The following is a 23,405-nucleotide window of genomic DNA, read 5'->3' as shown; positions in this document are numbered from 1 at the left end:
GAACAAATGTGACATTTTAAATAAATTAAATGACCTTTCTATACATGGGCCTATATAAATCTATAATATAAACTAGATCTACAGGGAAACAATAATACACACACCAACTTGACAACAGAGCAAATGAGTATGACACAGATCAAGGTTGGTGTAATAATCGTGTAGTTTTGTGCCCCCTTCTGGTCATTCAGGTCCCATTCACAAAACAAGGTGAGAGTAAAATGAATCACTATAATACTAATGGAAGACCATAACATGTATCAACAGATATGGAATATTGTAAGACAACCACACTTGTATCATCCCAACAATGTGTTCATTTTGTGCTCAGATATTTTTGCAGTTGACTTAAAAACCCTTGTATCCATAGCATAATGAAATCAAAACAATTAGTTGCATTCAGAACTAAACATCAACCTATAATGTCCCACTTGACAAGGCCAGTTTTCATAATTTCACTCCCTTGGTTCAAGGCCTCTTAGGAGTCTTTCTTTCACTGCCTTGTGTTACCTTGAAGAGAAGCTGACTAAGCAAAGCCATTAAATTCCATAGCTGTAAATATGATATGCCACAAAACTCTATTATTACCTGTGCTGTCCCTGCTACAGAGCTGCTAGGTAGATGGGAAGAGTGGATCGAGACACTGGTGAAATAGTGTGATTGTGATTGATGGCTTCCCATTAGATAGTGTGTTATCGCTGCAGGTGGAGAGAACCATCCAGCCACTGGGTTATAATACAACACATTACCTGCTACAGTCTCCAGCAGCCTCAGATGTTTAAATCAAATATAGACCCTATCATGAGATCCTCGTTCCCTGCTCCAGGCACTCTGACTAGCTGATTTCACGTCAGCCTTGATTTGCACAGCATTCCCACTCAACAAACACATCTAGTATTCATATTATCTAGCTGGAGTTTCAGTTCCCTGCAGGAGCTCTCAGCAATGTACTGCAGCTCTCTGTTCAATCATCTCAGTCGTGGATAATATCTGGTGTAGCCTACCAATTGTCAAAAAAAAAAATTCTTCCTGGTGCTCCCAGGAGGTGATAGACTGTGACTGGTGCACGGTGTCCTGCATTACCTCAACAAATGATCTGGCCCTCGATGGCAGACCTTGACCACAGAGAAATCAATATCTCACCATTAAAATCTATCAGAGTTAGTGGAACCTCTGACAGCTGCTGCCCTATCACGTGGCCACAACATTGAAATCTTACACTGGCCGTACATGAGTAATCAATATACAGTGGTTCACAGATCATTTGTGGTCACTTTCGCAGCTGTGATGGATGTCTGTGGAGCCCGTGATTCATGTGACACCATTTAACAGGATTCTGCTCCGATTTAGATGGTCATTCCTCAGAGACATACAGGCAACGTGGCAGTGGAGCCCACACACTTTCAATTTCACTGAGACATTATGGATTTTGTGCCCTGCCATGTGTGAAAACACCTCAGTGTGCAAGGTTAAATCTTGTCCTACAGTTTTCAAGTGATGAGCAAATACAACAACCATAGTTAACAGCAGCCTTGCTTTGAGGGGTGTTGGACACAACTGTACCATACTGGATCAGTGTAATATGGTACTACTGGGTTCAATACCAGCTACACTGGTGTCAGAAGTGGGAATAGCTAATATGTGGGCAACGCAAGGTGAACGTTCCAAAGGAACGTGTTATGACAACAGCTCTCTACTGCTCACCATCCACTACCATGCTAATGAGCCTGTTGAATGGTTGGGCAAAGAGCCATCTTACTTTTTCCTTGCAGTGTATTGGATTGCTCTCAAACTTGCCTCCTGACCCTCAGTCTCTGAGAGGAGATAATTACTTGTCAGGAATAAATAGATATTAATGAATTCATTAGCAGGAGGGAGTTTAGGTTTCACAGCACCACTTTCTGCTATGACACATCACGCCTATTGTTTTAGCTAGTAAGCCTTGAACAATAACATTCACACAGTAAATTGCCGCATACAGGACCGTAAAACCCAAGAATAAAACATCCATATATGCTGGAATTTAGCAACCATGCAAACGAAGGCTTCTTAACTCCAGATGATTCCTTATATATGTCTATATTAGCCTGTTATTGTGGGAGGCTGGTGAAGACGGGAGACTTTCACCCACATTAGCAGAATACACCAGTTAGATTGGCCAGCCTTGCCATAGCAGGCACTGTATATTTGGACTGCAGCACTAGTACAGTATTTTCACGTCAATACACATTGATCTAACCACGTAGAATAGCCTAAGCATCATGATGAAGTGTTTCTCTTAGAGATGAAAACATCCCAGTTCAACCAGTTAATCCCTCCACTTCACTTCCTGAAGAGATGCATTAAATAAAACTAGTTCATCATATTTATAGAAAAATTCCCCATAGCTTTAACGCTGACATGCTAGGACATTCAAGTTAGTTATTGTAATATTGATCACGCTCTTCCCTATGCAGTCATTGGCGGGTTGTTCACATTATCATATCCAGTAAAATGAATCTTTTACAAAAACACTGCAGACACACTTATTTCTAAAAACATTGAGCTTCCTCTAATTCAACCCTTCATGTTAAATATCGAATTTTACGGTTTTCCAAAAGTATTATATAAAAAAATAAATCACACATTGCCACAAATTCGAGATATAGGATGCCATCCCTTATTTATTGCTCTCCATTTCCAATAAGACTTGGAAACGAGAAGTGAGGTTCCTCAACTCGAATTCAAGTACAACTGCATACAGGAATGTAACACTGTATTATATCCTTGTAGTATATCTGTTTAATGAATCAAATGTTATATTTTTTTCAATGCAGAAGTCAGTTCAATTATTGTCTGTGTGCTCAATGCGCAGTTTTCCTATAGATAAATCAGATCAAGCTCAAACTGTGCGATGTAGTAGGGAGTTGTAGTTTCCAACAGGCCAATATTCTACATAGTTTAGTGCAGAAAACTTGGTAATTAACTACAATGACCCATTCCACACCTACTTGTCAGGTTTGTGTGTTTATTTTACCCCCGCTATGCTATGTTAGTGAGGGGCAGACACAGAGGGAGAATGGCAATTGAGAGGGATAGATAGCAGTTGCTTCGGGAGGTATCTAAGTGATTGATAGTTGGTATTCAACAGTCATGAAAGTATGCCTTATTTACTTTGATGAACTACTAAAATAGTGAGTGTGTTAGACATCAGCTCTATACAGATGAGATGCTTGGAATGAAATAAAAGTAATCTAATAAAACAAATGTAATAAACACAACTGAAATATTTTTGTAATGTGAGAAAATGTTAATGTGTGATATGCAGTAATGGGCAGCCATCAAGGGACATGTATTATTTTATTCTGTAATATTACAGCATTCAACCCACAACGCATTTAACCTTTAAAAATAATCATCAAAACCGAAAACTTGGGTTTGAATGTAAAAAAACATCCAACTCAATAAGCACTAATAGCTTACCTCTGACCCAAGAACCCACTGCTGATGTGGATACTTGTGTGCACCTGCTGTATGGACAATGAAATGGGAAGCCTGGTCTCTGACTTGAACTGATCAGGGTTTAGGTCAATTCGGTTTTCAATTCAGGAAGTGAAATTTGCCCATAAACTTCTATGAGCATTTTTTTCCCACATTTAAATTAGTTTTTTTTAACAAAACAGCCATTTTAATTTCAATTGAACGGACCCTAAATGGTCAGGTGTAAAAAAGCAGGGGCAAGTAAGGCTGTTTGAAATACCGACAGGACCCTGTATGCCAGTTGCCTTGATATCCCGCTAGGATGTCACAAATAAGTGCAACAACAAACACTTCACCCCTTCTCATGACTGCCAGCAAATAGACATTATCAACATGTAACAAATAACAAAAAACTACTATATGCATGTATATAATTGTACATTTTAAAAGCATGAAATAAATGTATCTATACATATATTGGCTATATAGATTCTACTAATGTATCAAGGATATAAAGAATGGATGAATATAGAAAATAATTCAGATAATCCTGTGTGTAAATCTGTTTGGCACGATGGAGCCAAAAGTTTCACACCACTGGTGCTGAGGTGCCCTGAACAGCAGCAGAGCGACACTAATATTGGTGCCTGTTGAGTTGCAATCACAGATTGCGTTGTAGATTGGGCCTACCTACCACACACACACGACATCGGCAATTCTTGTTATTCCTCTCATTAGGCCAGCCATTGAATGCTTATAATAAAGCTAGCTGTTGTCCGTCCACCTAGGCCTTAAAAGAGGCACAAAGGAATCAACCAATCGAAAGTCTTGTCCTACAGCACTCAGCAAAACAGAAACACATAATTGTGCATGACTGCTCCGCCTCCGCCTAGATTGACCAATCCCCATCAACGCTGCATACAGATGTCCTTTTATATCCTCCTTTTGGCTTTTTGTTGCAATTTTTTAAATATTTTGAGCAAAAGTTTGATATAGCCAGAAGTTCTTTCAGTCTTGATGAGTCTTTCCTGACATACGTTTGCATTCATACTGGAAAAAAGAACAGGGACAATGTAATGTGCCAGTTGAATAGTCAGTAAAAAGCTCTGGTTTTAATGAATATATACAACCTATGACAATTCTTAATTCAGCATAAAAAAAAGATCCTCACCAGGGCTAGCTGCCGTCCTATGTTCCCCATGGTTATCACACCAGCGAAGAAGATGCAAGGCAACCAGGAGCGAATGTACAGGAAATCTGGAGAGGTATATCTGAAACAAAAACAATAGAACAGCTATTAAAACATAGGACAATCCCAAAATGAGCATGAAATTCAACAGAAATATCTCCTGTCTCTTGAAAAACAAAAACATGAATTGCAATTATGTCCCTAAAGTAATATTACATTTAAAATGCAGTGTATACCATACCACGCTTTGATTGTAATGGAGGAAACAAAATTCTCCCAATGTTTAAGTAGGCCAACTTCAATGTTCTTGAAGTTTAACACACACACACACACACACACACACACACACACACACACACACACACTTAAAGCTTCAGGCATTCTAAATTCCCAAAAAGATATTGGCTCTATGGATACAAAGAGCATTTAAACCTGTCCAACAATGCTATGAATTTAACAGAAGAAGACAATAGCTCAGCCAGGTCTAAGTTCATGTAATACAGCTATTATATTTAGCTTACTTCAACATGAACTATTTACAAGATGCGACTACTTGACTTACGATCATTTTCTTAACTCTTTAGACCTGTGAAATAAACAGTAGCTAAATTGAATGGATGTCCTAGTCTGATTAAAATCATTGTGGGAAGTTAGCTAGAGTTAAATCAAAAGGCATTCAGCCATTGCATTGTAAACATTCATTTGGATAGCTAGCTAGCTACTTCTGTACAAATGGTGTTTTTGCTGTTATCTAAAGAAACATCTGGGAATGTGTTTATGGTTGAATTTTCTGTTTTCCTTAAAAATGGTTTCTCTGAACTGGCGCGCATTGGATGTTTGAGACAGACAGCACTACATAACATCAGCTGCCACAGAGTGCAGTGTCCGTGCGGAATAGGGTCCGTGCATAAACACGTGCGATTAAAAAGAGAAATGGAGATCCGATTAACGGCGTACATTTTTTAAGGCATAAAAAATGTAACGCGTTATTAAAGTTATAACAGCCCTTATTATAATATATGTATGTCCTGTAAATTGTATTGTAAGGTACTGTAGTAGTACTCACTGAAAGACTCCGTTGTAGACCAGGAGCTGAGTGGACAGAGTGGCCAGCAGGGCGATGACCACCCCCAGGCCAAAACCGGAGCGAGACCGGTCAAACGTCCACCACAGGCCGATGGACAGGGCTGCCAGTGTCAGGGACAGCTGCACGTTGTTCGCAAAGTCCACTTTCTGAGAGGGCCTGGGTTAAGGACAGCTGAGCTTGTAGTAGGATAGTCCACACAGGAACTATGGTTTCTACTCAGAGTAAGGTGCTTTCTTGTAAACAGAATATCACGTTTAAAAACCCACCCTTTTAGCTTGGTAATCTTATTGTTTTACACATCCTTTGTGTTTTATGCACTTTACTCATCCCCTTTATTGCTTCATTTGATTTTACTTCTTTAATTTGATTGTAAAGTGTGTTGCAATTATAAATACACTTAGTTTTATTTGAATGTGGAAGTGTCATGGGATGCTTTTGCCCCATGGTTAACAGGTTTTTACGTACATCTTGTATTATGGTATGCACATCAATTCAGTGAGTGTCAGACAGGCAGGTAGACCTAGAGGATACAGCGCTGGCATGGTTGATGCCTACGAACACGGCCACACAGCGCATCACACTGGACCACTCCCGCTTGAACTTGTGGGGCTCGCCGAGCCTACTATCAATGCATGGATACAACAGACCGATCATTGCTGGGAGAGAGCGGTAGATGGAGAGAGCGGTAGATGGAGAGAGCGGAAGGGGATTGCAGAGTGAGAGGGAGCAGAAATAGGGAGAGAGGATCAGAGATCAACAATAAGCTTTATTGCTGCAGCAGCAATCCGTGCCGTACATTCCTGTTAGTATTGTTGTGGAGAGAAAGGCTGCCATGCCAGCCCACCACATAGCATCAACGCTATTCTGATGACAAAAAAAAAAAAAAAAAAAACTCTTCAGGTTGGCCCCCTTTGAAAGTTATAGGTTCAATATTACACAAGAACTGTCCAGACAAGTTAAAGTAACTATGTACAGTAAACATGAAGTGCTGCTCTGGTCTTGACTAGTCAATAAAACCCAATAACTACAGCATGATGCAAACAGCCCAGTGTGCAGTAACAGCGGAAACCTCCAACTCCCCCAGGCTGAGCAGTGGAGCACGGGAGTCTCAGTCTCAGGGGGAAAGAGGCCTGGGGCTGTTGTGCCCTTCTACTGGTCCACTAGGGAACAGCAGCTACATCTACTCTCTGTGCTGCAGACCCAGGGGACAACAATTTAATCATTCTAGAAGTCAAGTCTGGCGGGCAAAAACCTGTGTATGTGTGTTCGTCCTACCCGAGGCGGTTCCACAGCAGGGCGGCACCCACCATGCTGATGAGAAGATGCTACTGATGACATCAGGGGGGAACAGAGTGACGTTCCTCTGTACCTGCAGCAAGTGAAAACAATCAGGAGCTACTTTAGTACTCTGTCACCTCCTTCAATGTTTTCTTGCTCAAGAGATGCATCATTAAAAGGACAAAAACAAACATGGTCCACCTGCAGCAGATTGAGCACCAAAGCCAGGAACACTCCTATAGAGAACAGCATGAACCCGCGGATCACCAGATTGGTGTTTCTGTTTGTGATCACCGCGATGTATGGTCCTCTGGAAGGAGTAGTCTGACTGGGTCCGGGCGGCTGCTGGTCGCTGACCACTGTAGAGTCGCCCATGGCTGCCAGGGCCGGGGCGACCGTGGACGCCAGGACAGGAGGAAAAAAGGGAAACGCTAACTTTATCCTCAAGTGATCGTACTGTCCACTGACATCACCAACACCCTGAAACACAAGAACATATTTATGTATTCAAGTGTGGCTACATGATCCAACAACCAACCACAGACAGCCCAGAGGTGTGGACTGTGAAATCTGTGGACAAGAACAGTGCAGATGTAAAGTTTGGTAACAGAATGACAGTTTGTGCTGTTTATGCCATCATTCTGTCACCAAACTCTGCATCTGCACTGTTCAAGTAAATGTATTTTTGTAAAAAAATCAAAAGGAAATATTAAGAGTCGTCCTTGTGCATAGAGTTGTATGGTTAGTCGTCCCCCAAGAAGAAATTGGGGAGGGCACAGTGCATCTGTCTCCATCCAGCCATATGTTAGTCACGCAATCTCATAGCACTGGCACGATGATGACGAAACTTGGGTGAATGATGCATCTTGCCAGAGATCCGGCAACTACAAAATTACACTGATTGGCCAGATGGTGGAGCTATAATAAGTTTTAAAATGCTACTTTTGAAAGGTCATGCCCATCACCCTGATTGACCTAAGTCATGAAATTTGGTACATAGGTCCCTCTTGAATTGAGAAAGAAAACACTTAAAAACTGGCACCTAATGACCAATCTGCACAAACCTTGATATGTTGTATCTAGGTACAAAGGTCTCAATGCAATTTTTTCTAGACTAGTACCTAAAACAGCATCTATTGACCAATAAACATTCACATGGGGGTGTGGTCTGGCACATAAATGCATATAAATCAGTGAAGGATATTCGTATTGTAAGACCCTTTGGTACACGTTGCAAACACTGTCTAGACTCAACATATGCAAGAACATTCTTATGGACCACCCGGTGACGCTATAATGGGCATGTTTATCTCTCTTGATCTGTTTGACTCTGAACGTGGCACACACGCTAAGGGATATGGAGTGTATTTAATCCACTCGATATCAGACACCACTGCCCCGATTTTGACTAAACTTGGATAAATGATGCGTCTTGTCATAAAGAGCTGGTATTTACAAAATGACATTGATTGACCCAAGGGTGCCTTCAGAAGTATTCACACCGCTTGACTTTTCCACATTTTGTTGTGTTACAGCTTGAATATAAAATTGATTAAATGGAGATTGAGTCACTGGCCTACATAATACCCCATTATGTCAAAGTGGGATTATGTTTTTAGAAATGTTTACAAATTCATAAAAAATGAAAAACATACATGTCTTGAGTCCATAAGTATCAACTCCTTTGTTATGACAAGCCTAAATAAGTTCAGGAGTAAAAATGTGCATAACAAGTCACATAATAAGTTGCATGGACTCACTGTGTGCAATAAGTGTTCAGCATGATTTTTGAAAGACTCTGTACCCCACACATACAATTATCTGTAAGGCTCTGCAGTGGAGCAGTGAATTTCAAACACTTATTCAACCACAAAGACCAGGGAGATTTTCCAATGCCTCGCAAAGAAGAGCACATTTAATTTTCCTTTGTGCATGGTGAAGTTATTAATTACACTGGATGGTGCATCAATACACCCAGTCACTACAAAGATACAGGCATCCTTCCTACCTCGGTTGCCGGAGAGGAAGAAAACTGCTCACACGGAACCCAAACCGGCTGTGCACATGCGCTATCGTGCATAAATGTATTTTGTCCCCCTACACCAAACGCGATCACGACACGCAGGTTAAAATACCAAAACAAACTCTGAACCAATTACATTAATTTGGGTACAGGTCGAAATGCATTAAACATCTATGGCAATGTAGCTAGTTAGCTTGCACTTGCTAGCTAATTTGTCCTATTTAGCTAGCTTTCTGTTGCTAGCTAATTTGTCCTATTTAGCTAGCTTTCTGTTGCTAGCTAATTTGTCCTGGGATATAAACATTGAGTTGTTATTTTACCTGAAATGCACAAGGTCCTCTACTCCGAAACTGAATCCACACATAAAACGGCCAACCGAATTGTTTCTAGTCATCTCTCCTCCTTCCAGGCTTTTTCATCTTTGAACTTATATGGTGATGCATCTACACTTTCATAGTATTACCACGACAACCGGCAAAACAGTTTGTCTTTCAATCCCCCACGTGGGTATAACCAATGAGGAGATGGCACGTGGGTACCTGCTTCTATAAACCAATGAGGAGATGGCAGAGGCAGGACTTGCAGCCTGATCTGTGTCAGAAATAGAAAGGAGTTCTATTTTAGCCCGTGGCAACGCAGACACTTGTTGGCGTGCGCGAGCAGTGTGGGTGCAATAATTGATTAACATGGATTTCTAAATTTATTTTGCGACGCTCACGCACGCGACGTATCCGGTCTGGTCAGCATGTCAGGGATTTCACCATAAAGCCAATGGTGGCTTTAAAACAGTTACAGAGTTTAATGGCTGTGATAGGAGAAAACAGAGGATGGATCAACAACATTGAGTACGTTTACATGTGCAGGAATAATTCAATATATAGTCATGTAAACTCCTTATCCTGCTTATCTTTGAATCGGTGTAAGGTCAAAATCAAAGTAAGCATATGCCGATTTAAACACCTGAATTCTGAGCAATCTTTCAAATTATTAGGACATGTAAACACCTTAAAAAAAAACACAAAAAAAGAAAATAATATCAGCGTTCCAGCTGTGTATTTGACCTGCAAATGTGAAAGCACCGGTAGCACAAACCTCCCTCTTTAGCGCGAGTGAAGTGAGTTCGGAACAACTGAATGTCTGCATCTTAGAAATAGTTCTCACATACAAACGTTATATGTCCAAACTCAGAATCAAATATACTTTCCAAAAATAACATGGTCGCTGTGGTTGAATGTTTATTTTGAGGAGTGATTTCCTGCATTTATGAAAGCGCCATCAGGCAGCTGGATTTCAGATGTGTCCATATAAAAAAAATGATTATTAGGGAAATTATTCTTTGTGCAAAAATCTGACTATCCATAATAAATCACATTATGTGCATACAAAATAATGTGGCAAAAAAATTCACTTTTTGTATTCAGGACATAAAGTTATGTTTGGGGCAAATCCAGAAACACATCACTGAGTACTACTCGTCATCATTTCAAGCATAGTGGTGGCTGCATCATGTTATGGATATGCTTGTCATTGGCAATGACTAGGGAGTTTTTCTTAGGATAAAAATAAACGGAATAGAGCTAAGCACAGGCAAAATCCTAGAGGAAAACCTGGTTCAGTCCGCTTTCCATCAGACACTGGGAGACAAATTCACCTTTCAGCAGGACAATAATCTAAAACACAAGGCCACATATACACTGGAGTTGCTTACCAAGACGACATTGAATGTTCCCGAGTGGCCTAGTTACAGTTTGGACTTAAACCGGCTTGAAAATCTCTGTCAAGACTTGAAAATGGCTACTTATCAATGATCAACAACCAACTTGACAGAGCTTGAAGAATTGTTTAAATAATAATGTGCAAATATTGTACAATCCAGGTGTGCAAAACTCTTAGAGGCTTACCCAAAAAGACTCAACTGTAATCACTGCCCAAGGTGATTCTAACATGCATTGGCTCAAAGGTGTGAATACTTACGTAAATTAGATATTTTCGTTTATCATTTTCAATACATCTAAAACATGTTTTCACTTTGTCATTATGGGGTATTGTGTGTAGATTGGTGAAAGAAAAAAATTCAGGCTGTAACACAAAATGTGGAATAAGTCAAGAGGTATGAATACGTTCTTTAGTCACACGCGATCTGACACCACTAGCCCGATTTTGATGACAGCTCGGTGAATTATGTATCTTTCCATAGAGATATGTCATTTAAAAAATTACAATGATTGGTTGCTTTTTCAAATTATTTTTTAATATCATACAACCAGCTGTCATAAGACAAAACGTACTTACCAAGCAGTCACAAGCTGCATTATTCCTGGGGGACAACATGTTTAATGTTGCCTTGTTTAAAATTTGCAAATCATTGGTTTTTGTTTGACAAACATTTTAAAATGAAAAATCTGAGTCTCAGCATCCCTTTTACTGTGGAATTTCCCCTGGCTAGCTAGTCAATTGAGCCCCACAGTGGAGGAGTCGTAATACCCATAAATCCTAGCGGTCAAAACAGAGAAATGGTTCCAATCGTTTTTTCCACCATTCATTTTTAGAAACACTTAAAATAAAATAAGCCTGTATTTCGTGGAGGTTTACCCTGGCGTGACGTTTTGATAACCATGTAAATCTCTCGGAAAATGTGACTTTAATCAACATATTTCTGCTTTATTTACTCTCAGATTTGAAAATGCTATTAGCATCAAAGTAGACATCATGCAAGACTACAAATCCCTGTAAGCTCCAGCATGTCATCTCTCGCAGACAGCTTTGCTAATAGGTATTGTGTCAATTTAAAACTTGCACAAGACGGTTCACAGAAAGGTCCATTTAAAAGAAACGTACCACATTTGGCTAACAGATAGTTAATCCAGAGATACTTACCTTTGCCTCAATTTGGCAGTCTCATCCACATCATTATGGCATTTGTAGTTTATGATAGCCACATTGGCAGCTAATTAGCGTTTCATTTTGTGGGGTAAATACAGAAGAATATATTGATAAAAAAGTCACCTTGTCCTCGAGATTTACACGGTTATCAAAACTTCACACCAGGGTAAACCTACATGGAACACAGCCCTTATTAAGAGTTAACATTTTTTTTTGGGGGGGGGGGGGGGGGGAGTATGGTGGAAAAAACAACTGGAACCATTTCCCTGTTTGACCGCAAACTTATGGGTATTATGACTCAATGTGGTAATCTATGTTAATGCATTAACTACAATATTCATATTCTACAGTTAATTTATTTATAGTCTCAAGAAGAGTAAAATCTAATTGCATTGGTCACATGCACCGAATACGACAGGTATAGACTTTACAGTAATTTGGCTTTACATACACCAAAACACACTACATGGCCACTGGTATGGGGACACCCCTTCAAATGAGTGAATTCATCTATTTCAGCCACACCAGTTGCTGACAGGTGTATAAAATTGAACACACATCCATGCAATCTCCATAGCGAAACATTGGCTTCAGAATGGCCTGTACTGAAGAGCTCAGTGACTTAACGTGGCACCGTCATAGGATGCCACCTTTCCAACAAGTCAGTTCATACAATTTCAGCCCTGCAACAGCTGCCCTGGTCAACTGTAAGTGCTGTTGTGAAGTGGAAACGTCTAGGAGCAACAACGACTCAGCCATGAAGTGGTATGCCACACAAGCTCACAGAAAGGGACCGCTGAGAGCTGAAGCGTGTAGTGTGTAAAAAGTATCTGTCCTCGGGTGCAACACTCACTACAGAGTCCCAAACTGCCTCTGGAAGCAACATCAGCACAATAACTGTTCCTCAGGAGCGTCATGAAATTTCCATGGTCGAGCAGCCGCACACAAGCCTAAGATCACCATGCGCAATGCCAAGCGTCGGCTTGAGTGGTGTAAAGCTCGCTGCCATTGGGCTCTGGAGCAGTGGAAACGCGTTCTCTGGAGTGATTAATCATGCTTCACCATCTGGCAGTCCGACAGATGCATCTGAGTTGACGTCAACCCAATCGAGCACATGAAATGGAACGACGACTGCGAGCAAGACCTAATTGCCCAACATCAGTGCCCGATCTCACGAATACTCTTGTGGCTGAATGAAAGCAAGTCCCAGCAGCAATGTTCCAACATCTAGTGGAAAGCCTTACCAGAAGAGTGGAGGCTGATATAGTCGCAAAGGGGGACCAACTCCATATCAACGCTTATGATGTTGTAATGAGACGTTAGACAAGCAGGTATCTACATACTTTTGGCCATGTAGTGTATGCTTAACATCAGAAAATGATTTAACACATCATGTTTGTCATATGGCTCGCTACTTTAAGACCTAGCTAACTACCTACATGCATAAAACGTTTCATCTACGAACTGAGAGCTGATACAACAGTAACGTGTGTCAGAATTTGCAGAGCAACGTAACATTAGTAAGCTACCTAGTTAGCTAATTGTGATGACCTTAGCTATCGAGCTACTGTAATGCTAGAAGATAGCCAGCTAACTACTGTAGCTAGCTAGCATTATACTTTTCAAAACAATGTTGGATACAAACAATGATTAGTTTACGTTAGCTAACTATATCGTGTAAAATAACAAACGATTTTGTTACTAAGTAATTTGTACATAGCTGACTGACGATAATCAGTAAACACATTTTGTTGATAAGCATAGCTAGCTGACTAGTTAGCTAGTCAGCGAGCTTCGTCAGTCAGCTGATGTGACTGATATCCACAAGCTATTTGCCTTTAAATAAATAAGAAATCTTACCTTCAACTTGTAAAAAGTATATTTTCTAAAATTGTAAAGTACACATTCCACGTTATGTTTTTATGTAGTTAACAGGAGTTTGAGACCTAGCTTCGAAATGAACCTTCTCACTAACTTCCGATGAACCGGATTCAGCTTCTAAAACCAGAGATACTTTCAAGGAGATGAGAAACTTAATTGAAATCATATTAACTTCAACTGTGTGCGTTGCCTGTGCGTCATCAATGGGCTACATAATGCATTCTGGGCTATTCTGGGACAAGGAGAGCTGTCCTTCAAGGGTTGAATGAGAGTCAATTGAGTGCAAGCTCAAAACCCCAACAAAAAGTACAACATTACAAATATTTTTCAAGATATGAGACAATTAACTTGTTCTCTGTAATATTTGCTAGCTTTAGAATTTCTCGACTCATACCCTGACTTTGAGAAGGCACTGCGTGACGACATGCTTAGCAACCTGGTGACGTAAAAACGACAATGGCAACGCGATTGGTCGACAGTTTGCTGAGTGGGGCGTTTAACGTTCCACCAGTCATTGCTCAAAGAGACGTCCATCTCCTTTCTCTAATATCTCTGCATGTATACCATGACGTAACCTCATGTACACATTGACCAACCGACACGTTGTTCTAAAACAATGTTCAGCGCACAGGAGGTTGGTGGCACCTTAATTAGGGAGAACAGACTCGTGATCTTGATTGGAGCGGAATAGGTGGAATCGTTCCATTTGCTCCGTTTCAGCCATTATTATGAGCTGTCCTCCCCTCAGCAGCCTTCAGTGGTTTAAGTACTTAAGTAGTACTTTCAAGTTTTTTTTACTTAAGTAGTTGTTGAGGGTATCTGTACTTTACTTTGCTATTTATATTTTTGACAACTTTTACTTCACTACATTCCTAAAGAAAATAATGTACTTTTTACTCTGTACATTTTCCCTGACACCCAAAAGTACTCATTACATTTGAATGCTTAGCAGGACAGAAAATTGAAATTGTCAAATTCACGTGCCTATTTATTATTATTATATATATATTTTTTTAAATGTTCACCTTTATTTAACCAGGTAGGCTAGTTGAGAACAAGTTCTCATTTACAACTGCGACCTGGCCAAGATAAAGCATAGCAGTTCGACATACAGCAACACAGAGTTACACATGGAATAAACAAACATACAGTCAATAATACAGTATAAAAAAAAGAAAACAAAAAGTCTATATACAGTGAGTAGAAATAAGGTAAGATAAGGGAGGGAAGTAAATTACAATATAGCAATTAAACACTGGAATGGTAGATGTGCAGAAGATGAATGTGCAAGTAGAGATACTGGGGTGCAAAGAAGCAAGATAAATAAATAAATACAGTATGGGGATGAGGTAGTTGGATGGGCTGTTTACAGATGGGCTATGTACAGGTGCAGTGATCTGTGAGCTGCTCTGACAGCTGGTGCTTAAAGCTAGTGAGGGAGATATGAGTCTCCAGCTTCAGTAATTTTTGCAGTTCGTTCCAGTCATTGGCAGCAGAGAACTGGAAGGAAAGGCGGCCAAAGGAGGAATTGGCTTTGGGGGTGACCAGTGAGATATACCTGCTGGAGCCCGTGCTATGAGTGGGTGCTGCTATGGTGACCAGTGAGCTGAGATAAGGTGGGGCTTTACCTAGCAAAGACTTGTAGATGACCTGGAGCCAGTGGGTTTGGCGACGAGTATGAAGCGTGGCCAGCCAACAAGAGAGTACAGGTCACAGTGGTGGGTAGTATATGGGGCTTTGGTGACAAAACAGATGGCACTGTGATAGACTGCATCCAATTTGTAGAGTAGAGTGTTGGAGGCTATTTTATAAATTACATCGCCAAAGTCGAGGATCGGTAGGATGGTCAGTTTTACGAGGGTATATTTGGCAGCATGAGTAAAGGATGCTTTGTTGCGAAATAGGAAGCCGATTCTAGATTTAATTTTGGATTGGAGATGCTTAATGTGAGTCTGGAAGGAGAGTTTACAGTCTAACCAGACACCTAGGTATTTGTAGTTGTCCATGTATTCTAAGTCAGAACCGTCCAGAGTAGTGATGCTGGACGGGCGGGCAGTGATCGGTTGAAGGGCATGCATTTAGTTTTACTTGCATTTAAGAGCAGTTGGAGGCCACGGAAGGAGAGTTGTATTATCAAGAGAACAACCCTGGTCATCGCTACTGCCTCTGATCTGGTGGACTCAAATGCTTTGTTTGGAAATTATATCTGAGCGTTGGCCCCTGGCTATCGATAAATAAAAACTAGACAATTGTGCCACTTGGTTTGCTTACCATATTCAATTTGAAATGATTTATACTTTTACTTTGATATATTTTAGCAATTACATTTACATTTGATACTTAAGTATATTTAAAACCAAATACTTTTAGAATTTTACTCAAGTAGTATTTTACTGGGTGACTAACTTTTACCTGGGTCATTTTCTATTAAGTTATCTTTACTTTTACTCAAGTATGACAATTGGGTACTTTTTTCACCACTGAAAATGTTCATAATCAAGTGGGAAGGCTTAAATTCATCTTCTTCTTCTTTGGTATTATGGCAAACAAATATTATAGGTGCATGTATTGTCTGTGTATTAGCCTATTATTCTGTAGTATGAATTCAGTACACTTTGTGAGAAAAAACAAACATATTTTAACTGTTCTGCTGTAAAATCTCGTACACTCAATATCTTCTCTGCAGATACCACCACAACATCTATCCTCTGCGGTTTACATTCCATTCCATGCGGTACAATTGACAACCATGGCCATGAACGCCAAAAAACAACCCTACAGAAGCACATGTTATTCCTATCACTCTCCATTGGCCTCTGCCTCTTAAATTAAGAGGATCCCTCTCCCTGGACCCATCCTCTTCTACTACTCTCTTCAGTGCCTCAGCATATGACACCTTCTGTACTACTCCCATCCTGGGAACCTCAACCTGCTTTTCTCTCACCTGACACCTCTGATCTCCAGCACCATGGGTACCCCTACAGTTTACACACACACACAACTTTTTCCACCGATACCACACAATCCTTTGTCTCATGTCCTCCTGCACACTTCTCACATCTAGGAATCTCCTTCCTACACACTGCTAGCACATGACCATAAGCTTGTCACCTAAAACACCGTAATGGATTCAGGACAAAAGCTCTCATGGGATAACTGACACATCTTAACTTGACTTGATCTGGTAAAGACTGCATCACAACTCAGTAGTACAGACAGTGTCTTCTCTGCTTCGCCATGCTCTCCACCACGTCTGTGTCGCATGAAACAGCAGACGTCACAGACCCCAGGAACCTTCAACTTAGGTTGATCCTCCTCAACACTTAATGCAACTCCAGTTATCACTCCTTTCAATGGAACCCTGCTCTATAGAGGAAAGCAAGTCACAGTTCTTGTCCCCAGTTGCGCGGTGCACACACTCCCTCTGGATGGCAGAAATGCAAAAAATCATCACGATTCCACTTAGTTTCACTTTCCCCGGCTCAACATTTCCCAACCTCTTCTCAACCCAACATGACACCACATATGGATCTGCCAGAAGGCAAGGATCCATTCTCTCCAAAAATCTCACTCCCACTGGGCCAGAATCATCTTTGTCATCACCAGGACGAGGCTCAAACTTGGCAGTCTTTACCACATCTGCCACCGTAGTTAATTCATCCTCACTCTCGTCACATTAAATTTCCTTCTGTAGCTCTTCTAAAAGTTCTGTGTGATCCACCTCTCTATATTCACTGAAAACATGTTCCACATTACTCACTTTTTTCCTGTCCGCCATATTCTCCATTATCAGATCTTCCAGAAGGCTTGTGCATTCCCACATTCCATATTTATTTATAATATGTTCCACTTTTCTCCTTTTTTTCCTGTCCACCATCTTACCCACACCTCATAAGGTGGAAATTACCAGTTGTGAAGTCGTAAATACCAGTTGCATGCACATGCTTTGAACTTGTTGAGAAACGCCGATTGGCTAATGTCCAATAAGCTCCGTCGTCAACCATAAACTAAAAGTACAGCTATTGTGTTTGTTAATAAATTACAGTGTTCAAAAAACATATTAATATAATGCTTTAAAAAAACCTTTAACTGCTGAAAATGCTGTTATCGGGGTCATTTCCTGAGTAGGTGACATCAGAGGTCAGCATGTGATGCTAGTGGGAACTAGTAAACTCATAAATGTCCAACTTGTGATTAACTACAACCAGTTAGCAAGTCAAACATTTCCCAGTTTCCTAGTTCTGACTAGCGTGTGAATGCGGCATTAGAGAAGCTGGAGCTCAGGGATGATAAACGAGTTTCCCACTAGTAGCTAATTACCAGTTGGAGTGGCGTTCAAATGGATTTTTCCCAGTCTTATCTGGTAAATACCACCTTCCCACTTGGTTTTGAATACAGGGAAAGCCCAAGCTCTGCCCAGGTAGGATAAAAGCAAAGCCTGTCTTTGATATATCACACAAAATACACAAAAGTGGTTTAAATTAAAATACATACAGTACCAGTCAAAAGTGTGGACACATCTACTCATTCAAGGATATTTCTTTATATTTTACTATTATAGCTAAGCTATTAAAACTATGAAATAACACATATAGAATCATGTAGTAACCAAAAAAGTGTTTTAGATTTTAGATTTTTTAGATTTTAGAGAAAAATAGATTTTAGATTTTAGATTCTTCGAAGTAGCCAACCTTTGCCTTGATGACAGCTTTGCACACAGCTTTTGACAGCTTTGGCATTCTCTCAATCAGCTTCACAAGGAATGCTTTACCAACAGTCTTGATGGAGTTCCCACATATGCTGAGTACTTGTTGGCTGCTTTTCCTTCACTCTGCCATCCAACTCATCCCAAACCATCTCAATTGGGTTGAGGTCAGGTGATTGTGGAGGCCAAGTCATCTGATGCAGCACTACATCACTCTCCTTTGTCAAATAGCCATTACACAGCCTGGAGGTGTGTTTTGGGTCATTTTCGTGTTAAAAAATAAATGATAGTCCCACTAAGTGCAAACCAGATAGGATGGCGTATCACTGCAGAATGTTGGGGTAGCCATTCTGATTAAGAGTTCCTGCAAAGCACCCCCACACCATCACACCTCCTCCTCCGTGGTTCATGGAGGGAACCACACATGCAGAGGTCATCCGTTCACCTACTCTGTGTCTCACAAATACACAGCGGTTGGAACCAAAAATCACTAATTTAGACTCATCACACCAAAGGACAGATTTCCACCGGTCAAATGTCCATTGCTCTTGTTTCTTGGTCCAAGCAAGTCCCTTTTTCTTATTGGTGTCCTTTAGTTGTGGTTTCTTTGCAGCAATTCGACCATGAATGCCTGATTCACACAGTCTCCTTTGAACAGTTGATGTTGAGATGTGTCTGTTACTTGAACTCTATGAAGCCTTTATATTGGCTGCAATCTGAGGTGCAGTTAACTCTAATGAACTTATGCTCTGTAGTGGAGGAAACTCTGGGTTTTCCTTTCCTATGGCGATCCTCATGAGAGCCAGTTTCATCGTAGCACTTGATGAAACTTTCAAAGTTCTCAACATTTTCCGAATTGACATGTCTTAAAGTAATGATGGACTGTTGTTTCTCTTTGCTTATTTGAGCTGTTCTTGCCATAATATGGACTTGGGCTTCTACCAAATAGGGCTATCTTCTGTATACTACCGCTACCTTATCACAACACAACTGATTGGCTCAAACGCATTAAGAAGGAAAGAAATTCCACATATTAACTTTTAACAAGGCACACTGGTTAATTGAAATGCATTCGAGGTGACTACCTCATGAAGCTGGTTGAGAGAATGCCAAGAGTGTGCAAAGCTGTCATCAAGGCAAAGGGTGGCTACTTTGAAGAATATCAAATGTAAAATCTATTTTTTTTTGTTTAAAACTTTTTTGGTGTTAAACAAATTTACAAAATAGTAAAAATAAAGAAAAACCCAAACACAACAAAAGTTCCAACCGCCGTGTGGGGGTGCTTTGCTGGTGACACTGTCTGTGATTTATTTAGAATTCAAGGCACACTTACCCAGCATGGCTACCACAGCATTCTGCAGCGTTACACCATCCCATCTGGTTTGCACTTAGTGGGACTATCATTTGTTTTTCATCAAGACAACGCCCCAAAACACACCTCCAGGCTGTGTAAAGGCTATTTGACCAAGGAGGGCTATGGGGTGCTGCATCAGATGACCTGGGCCCCACAATCACCTGACCTCAACCCAATTGAGATGGTTTGGGATGGGTTGGACCGCAGAGTGAAGGAAAAGCAGCCAACAAGTGCTCAGTATATGTGGGAACTCCTTCAAGACTGTTGGAAAAGCATTCCTCATGAAGCTGGTTGAGAGAATGCCAAGAGTGTGCAAAGCTGTCATCAAGGCAAAGGATGGCTACATTGAAGAATCTAAAATCTAAAATATATTTTGATTTGTTTAACACTTTTATGGTTACTATATGATTCCATATGTATTATTTAATAGTTTTGATGTCTTCACTATTATTCTACAATGTAGAAAATAGTCAAAATAAAGAAAAACCCTTGAATGAGTATGTGGGTCCAAACCTTTGACTAGTACTGTCGTTCAATTTATATATCTTAGCAGTGTTGATTAAATAATGTATTTAATATAGATCACATCTGACTTGTCATTAGGGACTATTTACATGGTTGGTCTATCCATTGCATGAAATCCAGAGTTGTAGTATTAAACATAACAATAAATCATAGTAAACCGAGTGAGCGTGGATGGTCTGTGAAACTTTGAGAAGGCATCATGAGAGGTGTATAATCCTTTAAACCCCAGCATGAGCACTAGGCCATGAATACTGAATACCAAATTCAAGTGTAAATGTGATTGGGGATTGACTATGATCCACTCCACACTGTGACTGCCTCACCTCCATAGCATAAGCCTATTAGATCACATGCTGGAGCAAATCGAATGTGTTGAGTGAACAGTGATAAGAAACTTGAGAGGAGAAGTTGTGCAGCCATCTTGAATGAAAGATGACAGGGGAAAGAAGGGGATCATGTTACTGATTGAGTATGCAGTGAGGAGCAGGACAGGGATATTTGTCTGCTATACTTTGGGGGACACAACAGCCTTTTGACTTATTTGACACAGAGATAGTTGAAAGGATTTAACAAAAAAATTCTCACATACAGTAGGAAAAGCTGTCACTAAACTACTTTCCAGCACACCAGTGTAAACACTTTCAACATCAACAGTATCTTTTCCACTGGATGGCTAGAACATAAAGTCACATAGAGGAGAAGAAGAAGAGCACGTGGTTAATTCATTTAGAACTGTTATCATCTTGGGTTTTCTGGATTCAATTGGGTGACTCTACAAGTCCCATCCACTTCAGCAGTACCAACAATCCCCAGGGAGATGTCCTTAACCCTAATAATCAGAGTGATAGAGGGAGCCTGCTAGGTACAGGCAGGATGCAGAGGGGGTTTCAATTAGTTGTCAACGGCTATTTGGAGGCCCCGTGATGCTGAGAGAAAATGGCTGGGGACCCAATTCATCATCCTGACTGGCTTAATGTTAAGGACATTTTCATTACTAGTCCCGTGTGTCCCAGTCAGACACAACCATGGTATAAATGTGACTGATGGGGAAGGTGCAGGGTGGGGTCAGCTGTCGCCTCTCTTTAAAGTCACCCCCTATTGGCCCGTTACAGATCTCAGCTCAGACATAATAGGCCCCCTGACCTTTCTGTTGTCTCTAATTAACCCCTAACCCCCTCCCCTCCCTGACTCGCCCACCAATCCCCAGACAGGGATAATAGATGCGTTTTGCAGTGCCACCGTAACTCTCAGGCTCTCAGAGGTGTTATTTAATACTGAAAACCACTGAGGGCAACAAAGTAAAATGGCTGAGTATATGTGTTTCACTGGGGCTGCCTGACCAATAAATACATGTAACATATTTTATGCCGTTGCGTGTGGGGGACGATGGTGGTTGTCTTCAATCATTTGAAACATAATATTACTAAAGTTGTTGTCTAAATGCCATAGAGAATTGAGAGTATTATCAAACATAAACTAAATTAATGAAACGCCTTATTTGAAATTCCACCTATGCACATCTGTGCCAAGAAAAGTCTGTGTTTTTGAAAACATGTTTGCTTGTTCCAGCATGTCCCCAGGTCCCCAGGGCTCACAGTGTGGATCAGGAATAACTCACAAGGGCTTGACATATTGTCTCTCTCTGTGCCTGACTGACATTCTGTGAGTCTCCATGAACATCTGTACTGTGTTGTGTTCAGAAGACAAGCCAGGAATGAATAGAGAAACGTGCAAGTACCTCCCTCAGAAGGTTTATTGACATTTACAGCAACAATGAAATACCAACCATCACATGTGTGGTATTGCCTAATGAACCAGAGTAATAATGGAATGTAAAATCCTCCATAGTTGCATTCCGTGAGGTTTTTAAGGAGCAAGGTATGCAGGCACACAGGGACACACAGTGCTTTCTATCATTCTAAATAAATGAGAAAGAAACACAGGATGGGAAAGAATATATACTGAAACTTTAGAAACAGAGGGTAGTTATTTGTGGTTACAAGTCTACTAATTCATCATTGTCGAGGAAAATTATTGCGTCTATAGGCAAAATGCTAATGTTATTTAGCTGGTAAAACAGAAACACCAACACCAGCATGTGTGTGGCATCTTGAATGATAATGACAAAGCATTCCGTATCCCTTGTGAGCAAGTCTGTGGAACGCTGATTACAGATTGGCCAGTGTGTCCTCACCCCTATGAGGACCAGGATTCTAATGCTAATCACTGTTGGCTCCCATTGAAATATAATGTTTTCCATGTAGCTTTAAAGCACGGAAATAAAGTGGAATACACCAGTTACACTATTGTACAAAGCTCTGTGTGTTTTGTCATTTTTATCCCTACTGCATTTTGTATCCCACTTGCTCACTGCCAATTTTAACCAATTGCACCATCTACTGGCCCCATAATAGAACTAGCCTGTTTTTGTGATAAACCAGTCACTGGTCAGACCTTTCAAGTTGAATGTACATGCTCAGATTCTAACAATAGGAAAGTTAAGAGAATATATGAGGAGTGCTATATGATGATGCTTATTCACGCCTATAGTATATTTACCAGTCATCATACAGGTATCATCAGTTCACTCTCAATTTGTAATGCCCTACATGGGATTCATCATCAATTACAAACTGTGAGACACTCCATAAATATCAGACAGCAGACACTTTATTTTCATTCAGGAGAAACATGTCGGAGCCGAGCCCAGTGATGCTTAGCCCAGTGATGCTCAGCTGCACATCTAATATAGGTTAATTGAAAGGAGGGAGATTCAGTGCATCTGTTCTCATTGGCTGACTGTGTGCAGCTCCTCTGTAGCACAAACTGTCTGTATTAATCAGCAGCCATCTCTTAAACAGCGGCCATGGCTATCAGTGAGGTTAGTCCATTGCTATTCAGGACCGAACAGATGATAAATCATTTGTACATAATTAGTGCTCAGCAAGGTTACAACTGACACAGATTTTCATCTTAATTAGGTGGGAAATTTGTTCCATTAATTTAATTTGGTGTGCATGA

The 23,405-nt window shown here is 40.6% G+C and overlaps 1 protein-coding gene across 1 annotated transcript; it reads right to left on the bottom strand.

Annotated features, from left to right (window-relative positions):
• Positions 1–2,639: 2,639 nt before the first annotated feature.
• LOC115155744 (insulin-induced gene 2 protein) lies at positions 2,640–14,040 on the bottom strand. The gene is made up of 7 exons (XM_029702658.1): positions 13,780–14,040; positions 7,215–7,493; positions 7,011–7,104; positions 6,267–6,391; positions 5,715–5,881; positions 4,631–4,730; positions 2,640–4,509 (listed from the first exon to the last, which is right to left on the bottom strand). The coding sequence occupies exons 2-7, from the start codon at positions 7,386–7,388 to the stop codon at positions 4,468–4,470; spliced, it is 702 nt and encodes a 233-aa protein (XP_029558518.1). The 5' UTR covers positions 7,389–7,493; positions 13,780–14,040; the 3' UTR covers positions 2,640–4,467.
• Positions 14,041–23,405: the final 9,365 nt, after the last annotated feature.

The sequence above is a fragment of the Salmo trutta genome, chromosome 20 (assembly GCF_901001165.1).
Source record: "Salmo trutta chromosome 20, fSalTru1.1, whole genome shotgun sequence".
NCBI classification, from domain to species: domain Eukaryota; kingdom Metazoa; phylum Chordata; class Actinopteri; order Salmoniformes; family Salmonidae; genus Salmo; species Salmo trutta.
The sequence above is the reverse complement of the archived record's forward strand: the minus strand, read 5'-3'. Positions and strand labels throughout refer to the sequence as shown.